This window comes from Trichomycterus rosablanca, chromosome 9 (genome assembly GCF_030014385.1).
Source record: "Trichomycterus rosablanca isolate fTriRos1 chromosome 9, fTriRos1.hap1, whole genome shotgun sequence".
NCBI classification, from domain to species: domain Eukaryota; kingdom Metazoa; phylum Chordata; class Actinopteri; order Siluriformes; family Trichomycteridae; genus Trichomycterus; species Trichomycterus rosablanca.
Window position 1 is genome coordinate 34,216,358 of NC_085996.1, and position 7,374 is coordinate 34,223,731.

The following is a 7,374-nucleotide window of genomic DNA, read 5'->3' on the forward strand; positions in this document are numbered from 1 at the left end:
TTGTCTATAAAAGATGCTTGGCTAAATACTTAATTGTTTAAACATGTTACCAATGAGTGTCCTTGTACTGGTCATACAAACTTATATTGAAAAACACTTTTGGCCATGTGAAGCATGGCTTCAGTTCAGAAGTTTCGTCATGTATTGTAGAGGATTATGTTTGTTTTTCAACAGCAGTTCCTATTCCCAGTCTTTCTCTTGGTCTGTCTCCTTGATCCAAAGAAGACAGCAGTGAGTTCAGCACTCAGTAATTCAAAAGGAACAAGATTACACGTGTGGTTCGTTTCAAACGAGCTAAAGAAAACTGCCTTTTTATGTTGCAGAAAGTAGCTAATGTGGAGCACATGTCCTGATGGTTGATCTTTGGCAGCTCCATTAAAGCAGGCTTTACTCAGCTTACTCTCACCAGTCTGTGACTTGTGTCTGTCTCATAAACCTCATAACAGAACACTCTGCACCGCTGTGAAGCAAGAGCTCTGTCAGATACCCACAGCAGCTCTTTGTAGCCATGTGTGCATTTTATTTAAACTATTTTTATGGCCTGTCCAGAAATTTCCCCAAAAAATAATTAACTAAGCTGTTAGCGATGTGTTTTTCCCCATTATCATGCCCTGTTCTTTTTTTTTTTAATGCATTTTCTACCCATTTTCCTCCCGATTTGGCACACTCAATTTTGTCTACGGCTGCTGAGAGATACCAGATTGCATCGAAGGAGAGCATGTCACTGTACACGCCTCTTCCGACACGTGTACAGCCGTCCTCTTCTCGCCCCTGCATTCTGCACAGGCGTCTCTTCCGCCAATCCGAGGAGTTCAGAAACTCAATGCTGGTGTGCTAGCGGAATATCCCTCTGCGCCACCTGTGCGCCCATTATGCCCTTTTCTAATAAGTTACATTAATCACCAAGAATTTTGTAATATAACCTAAAGCTGATCCTTACATTTCAGTTGTGACTAGCTTTACCAGAATGAATTTTAAGCATTAGTATTTAACCTCAAGCAACTCCCTGTTTTAACAGTGTAGTTAACATGTGTATGTAATTTAAAGTTAACCATGTTTTTCAAATTGCTTTATCTTTTATATGGATCAAATAACTGAAAGTCAAAAGCTGAACAAGTCTTGTGCTAAAACATAAGTCCGTGCTTTGCTGAATTATTGTTTTTCCCCTTTCTCGCTTCCTGTGGTCTAAACTGTTATGTTTTTCTCCTTCAGTCTTGGCTATGTATTTGTTGTAATTGCCGTAGCCATGCTTCACCATCTTTCTTTCTTACCATAAGTCTTCCGACTTTATTGTCTCACTGTTGGTTTTTATTGCTTTTGGTGAGTCCGTTTTTCTTCTTTTTTTCTAGGTATTACTTCAGAGTTCAAGCAAAGAACATATTTGGTCTAGGTCCGATCAGTGATACGTTAACTTATGTAACAGAATCAGGTAAGAACACTTTCCAGTTTGGGAGCAATTCTTATTTAATATGTTACTATAATTAAAAGAAAAAGTTATATCTTTTAAATAAATATTTTTTCTTTACAGATGATCCACTTCTTATAGAGAGACCACCAGGTACGGAAGATCTATTGCAAAGCATTTCAGATGCAGTTGCACCACCAGGGCCTTTGTGTGGCTGTAAACTAAGTCGGTCATAATTTACTGACCATTACACCAACCGGTCATAAACAACATTTTATGTCCTAAGAACATTAAGGGAGGGAGATGTAACGTCAAAGTCTAGACTGTTTCTATGGCAGCTGCTTTAAATATTTGTGAGTTAATTGTGGACGTGTCTATTCCTTCTCCATTTATTTATCTTCAGTAACTGATCAGGTTTACTGAAACACTAGGCACAGGGCAGGAATACACTCTGCATTCTGAAAATTGTTAAGGAACATTTCCAACACCTTGTGGTTTTCCTGCCACAAAGAATTGAGGCACATCTGAGAGCAAAGAGGGTTCTACTCAGTATTTAGTATGATGTTCCTAATAAAGTGGCCAGTAAAAGTATTTAAACTATATGGCCACCTGATCATGAGCTCAATTGACATTGCATCCAAATGCAACAGCATTAATATGGACTTAGTCCCCTCATTGTAGATAACACTCCACTCCTTTGGGAAGGTGTTTTGGAAAGTGTCTGCGGGAATCTGTGCCCATTCAGTCAACAAGGCATCTGTGAGGCATGGTACTGATGTTGGACAGAAAGACCTGGCTTATAATTAATGATAAAATTTATCCCAGAGGTGTTTAAATGGGGCCGAGGTCAAACCAAAAGAGTTTCTTCACACCAGTCTTATACACTGGTGTTTCATAGTGAAACTGGAAAAAGGCTTTACCAAACTGGTGCAACAAAATATAAAGCATATAATCTATTTTATATACTTGATGTTGTACATTTGTTAACAAGCAGTACGGCTAAAACACCTAAACTCAATAATTAGGAAAGGTGTCTACCTATTTTTGTTTTTTATTGTTATGGAATCTATATCCAGTACCAAGGTTATCTCTCACAGTATAGTTGTTTTGGTTTGTACCCAAGTGTGATCACTGTAGTGTCACAATTGAACCCAATGAGATGGACTAACAGAATAAAGGACTAACAGAATAAAGGACTAACAAAATAAAGGACTAACAGAATAAAAAACTAACAGAATAAAGAACTAACAGAATAAAGCCTGAACTTTACAGGACAGTGGTGGGTCAGCGCTTAAAATATCTTGACTAGTAATTAAAGGGTTGCTGGTTCAAGCCCCACCATTACCAAGTTGCCACTGTTGGGCCCCTGACCAAGGCCTTTAACCCTCAATTGCTTTGATTGCCATAAATGTAAATAAAGTCTGCAAACATTTAGTTTGATACTGTTTAGCAGTTAAGACCAACTAAGTTAGCACCTGTTGATGCAACTAAACTATATGTCAGTAATAAATATGTAGTAAGTTTATAAATACTGAATAGAAACACACCGGTCATTGTTTTCCTCCTAGGTGGCGAGCCTATCTGGATTCCTTTTACTTTTAGATACAATCCAACCCACAGTTCTTGTAAAGGAAGTCAGTTTGTCAAGCGCACCTGGTACAGGAAGTTTGTTGGTGTGGTTCTCTGCAACTCACTGCGCTACAAGATCTTTATGGCAGATGGGCTTAAAGGTACCATTGGACATTCTTTCTTTAATTATTGATCATTTTTCTTTTTTATTTTGTTATACTCTTGGTTAGTTGTCCATGCTTACAGAGTACCTGAAGTTTAATAAGTACCTGTTAACTGTGGTCTTACATGCTTATTTCAGACACATTCTACAGCATTGCTGATAGCTTTGGCAATGGAGAGGACCACTGTCAGTTCGTAGATTCCCATTTGGAAGGAAGGACAGGACCACATGGCCTCTCAACCTACCTACCCCCAGCTCAAGGTACAACAAATCTCTCAAAATAGTTACATTTTACTCTGGCTACATTGCCCTTCAGTGTAATCAACCATATTTTTCTGTATTTCAGGGTACTATCGCTCATACAGACAGGAGCCTGTTAATTTTGGGCCAATAGGCAGGCGTACGTCTCATAATTTCATGGGATGGTATGAGTGTGGAGTCCCAATCCCTGGAAAATGGTAACAAAGGACTTTTGGAATGCCAGTCCCTGCTGGCAGCCACATTTCACCTTACTGCAGCCTCCTTCTTTCACTGTTTGCCAGTTCCCACAAAAGAACTTGAACAGCCATGACAACTGAACCCTAAACCAACGCTCCGTTTCTGTCAAAGAGGATATAATACTTCAAATAACATATTTCTATATAAAGTAACTATTCAAATATTAAGCTTAAGCACTTTTCAAACCAGTATGTATATGAGGAAATACAAGCATGTGTGCTCAAATTATTAAAAAACAATCATTTTCAGGGATATTATACCCTTAATGGCCAAATGGCTTTTAATTTTATATTAGTCTGTAATAATTTATCTATGTATGATGCAGTAGTAGTTTTAATAGGACCTGCAGTGTACAACACAAGCACAACTGAAAATGGCTGAAGCTTTAAAATACAATGACCTATACAATACTGATGTTACCAAATCTGTCATTTCTAATAGCTTTAATCATTCTGTACTTTTATTTTGTATCATAGTACTTTTAGTGACAGTTGGCTTGAAAGTATTGCCCATATTAGGGCTGATAAACTGATTTTATGTTTTATTTCCTCAGGAAAGGTTGAATACTGAATAACGATACTTTAGAAGACATGGAAACCACTAATGTTTTAATTTTACATTAAGTAAATCCTATTACCACATTAAAAATACTGAAAAACTTTTATAAAAATGGAACAATTCAATTAAATCTCACTTTGTCAACACAGCTAGGAGTCTTTTTAGACATGTTTTATACAAATTCACCCACTTTTTTTGCAGACTGCTTCTAGTTCTTAAATCATTTGAAACCACCTTGTATGTATAGCATGGTTAAGATTTATCCATTATTTGTAAATCATGGGACTTCAAGTGCAATTACAAAAGCCCTCTTGTTATTTAAAGCAGTCTATGGTCAATGTTTGAGGTATGTTTTGGATTAGTGTCCTGTTGTAGAAGTTTAGCTTCAGTTTCTTGATTATCTGTCACTAATTTGCTTTCAGAATTTGTTATTATTTTATGTAATCCATTCTGCACCATTGGCTGCCACACCAACCGTCCAATTAAACCATGTTAACACAAGCAACAGTGCGCTCTGAAACTGTCATCAGCGGGCAGTTCCTGATAACAATTCTTAATCTTCTAATAAGTCAATTAGAGCTTTTGAGACTTTAAAGCTAATGTCAAAACTTCATCAAAATGTATCAAATATTAAGTAGCTGTGCATTCATATTTTGCAGGATTATTTTTCGAATTTGCTATAGAGTTCAAATTCAAATCCGTAGTTTGGCAAGGTGTACTATAGCTGCTTATCACTGTAGTAAGTTACAGGTTGTATAGCTAATGCCAAGTTCACACTACACGACTTTACAAGTCGTCAGGTCGCTGTACAGTTCACACTATACGACTGGATCTCTTGTAATCGGGAGTCTTTCAAGTCGGTGTGGCTTTCACACTACACGACTGATCGGCGATAGGGGATTTCACACTACATGATCTATCACCAACTGGAATCGCAGGCGAGCTTCTCTGGTCTCCCAAACTACGTTTTGTCACCAAAACACATGCGAGAAGTGACGAAAGGTTTAATGATACCACGTCCGAGGTTAATAAATATTTTTGCAATGCAACGTTGGTGTTATGTTTTGTAGAGAACAATAAGGTCAGAAATACTGTACAACTTGTGTGTATACCGATGTATTCTGATATAAACTATATTATGCCCCTGTCCCATCTTTTTACATCTCCTCCCCTGTGTTCCCCCACACCGTATCTTGCGTTCTCATTGGCTGTCGACATAGCACTCATTGCCAGTTGGGCAACTCAGATCCAGATATTTGACAAACTAGATATCTTTCTTCGGTCACCGAATGCTCGGTGAGTGCTCAGTGAGCCGCTCGGATCGAGTTGTTGAGTAGTTCACACATAGCGATTGAGAGCAAACGCCGAGTTGCTCCCGAGCCGACAAATCTAGCGCTGACCAGTCGACAAGCGAAAATCAGGGCAAAGATCGTATAGTGTGAACTAGGCATAAAGAGGAAGAAAAGTTGGGACATTTGGCGAGTAGGACAATGCCAGGTCTCATTCTGCATGTGCTACAACAAAGTGGCTTCATAGACACAGAAAGAAAGAGAATCAAACAGGGTGACCATAAGCAGCTAAAGTCTTGCATCAAGCAGAAATGAGCAAAAATTACACTTGCAAAACTGCACGATTAGTATCCTCATTTCCCAATTGTTTAAATTAATAAGAAAGTTAATATAAATTGCTCAGTGAAAACATTGGAATTTTGTGTTTGTACTTTTGTTAAATAAATCTTAAATAAAGATTCGAGAGAATTATCAAATCACAGATTCTCAACTGTTTTTTCCTAAAATGGGATTTGTAAATGAGTAAATGCATTAAATAGGGGTTAAATGCAACAGACAATGACCTTTTTTCCCTTTTAAAACATGGTGTAGTAAAACACTTGTTCTCTAGAAAATGGAAGTGCAGCACGATATTCATTGTAGTTGATTTTAGTCTTTTAGTTATGGGTCGCCACAGCGGATCATTCAACCACATATTTGATTTGGCACAGTTTTTACTCTGGCTATCCTTTCTGATGATGGAATAGTGCCACACGTTAGCTCCAAAATACATTTTCTCTTGGCTAACTGTGATTGTTCTTTAGCTCTTCTTCCAAAGTCCAAATATTTAAATATTCTACTGTATCATACAGGTCATTTTTTATAATCACTATTAAGAAAAATCCAGACCATGATTTCTGTTTCTATACTCCAATGAGCTGCTGCTAAATTCTTGCTTTCTTGCTTTGATTTGTTCTAAACAGCTCAGAGACTTTAAACAAGGCACTTTTGGGACTAATTGTATATATTTTCACCCATTGGGTTTTTTGGGCAAGCAAATGACTCATGCTTTCAATTCATGTATTTTAAACAAAACCCTAATAATTATGTAACTTGTAAAATATTATATTAAAATGGATCTGCTGAATTTGTGTAGACCCCGACTCAGAAATGTGGACAGTCTTCACTAAACAGTGAATGCTAATAAAAATAAAAAAGCCATGATTTGTCCATTTATTTGCTGTAAATTGAAATTAGATTTTCAATTTTAATAGCTTCACATTAATTTTTAAAACTCTTGTTCCAAATTTGATGTCTACACCATGTTCCTAAAAAGCTAGAACAAGAGCCAGTTTACCACGTTACTTCCCCTTTTTTAACAACACTTTACAATTCCATTTGATTCAGTTTTGAAAGCAGAATCCTTTGTCATTCTTCCATAATGCAAGTCTTGGGTTCTGCAACTGTTTGGAACTTTGTTTTCATATTTTGAGCTTTATAGCTTTAAAAGTGTCTGCTAAATGCTGAAAAAGTAAAGTAAGGTAAAAGTAGATGTAATGATGACCCTATGCATAAGCAGGTTGCTCACTGAAATAGTTTATATTAAACCCTCATACCATGAACAACCCAAAAGGTTAACCACAAAGCATGTTTCTATCATCCCTTTTACATAACCTTCATCCATGTTACGTATTTGCATGACAGATAAAACAGGTCTGTTTGTGATTATATTACGTATGAGGGGTTTAGAGGTTTCTTAAGATCAAAGAATTGAAGGAAACACCAGGTGTTACTTGGAAACTGAAGAAATTCATTTATTTTCTGCATTACGGCAAAAAAACACGAAGCCTGTTTTCTCTTCCAACTACAAGGCAGCCAACTGGCTTACTGTTCAGGGATGTGCAAAAGGCCAG

At 37.1% G+C, this 7,374-nt stretch overlaps 1 protein-coding gene across 1 annotated transcript in view; it reads left to right on the top strand.

Annotated features, from left to right (window-relative positions):
* The window catches only part of fndc1 (fibronectin type III domain containing 1), a 56,082-nt gene extending 49,410 nt beyond the window's left edge, over window positions 1–6,672 (top strand). The window contains exons 18-22 of the mRNA XM_063002527.1: window positions 1,350–1,429; window positions 1,529–1,558; window positions 2,974–3,135; window positions 3,276–3,398; window positions 3,484–6,672. Coding sequence (XP_062858597.1) covers window positions 1,350–1,429; window positions 1,529–1,558; window positions 2,974–3,135; window positions 3,276–3,398; window positions 3,484–3,599 — 511 coding nt within the window. The 3' untranslated portion in view covers window positions 3,600–6,672. The remainder of the gene's footprint in view (window positions 1–1,349; window positions 1,430–1,528; window positions 1,559–2,973; window positions 3,136–3,275; window positions 3,399–3,483) is intronic.
* The last annotated feature ends 702 nt before the right edge of the window (window positions 6,673–7,374 follow it).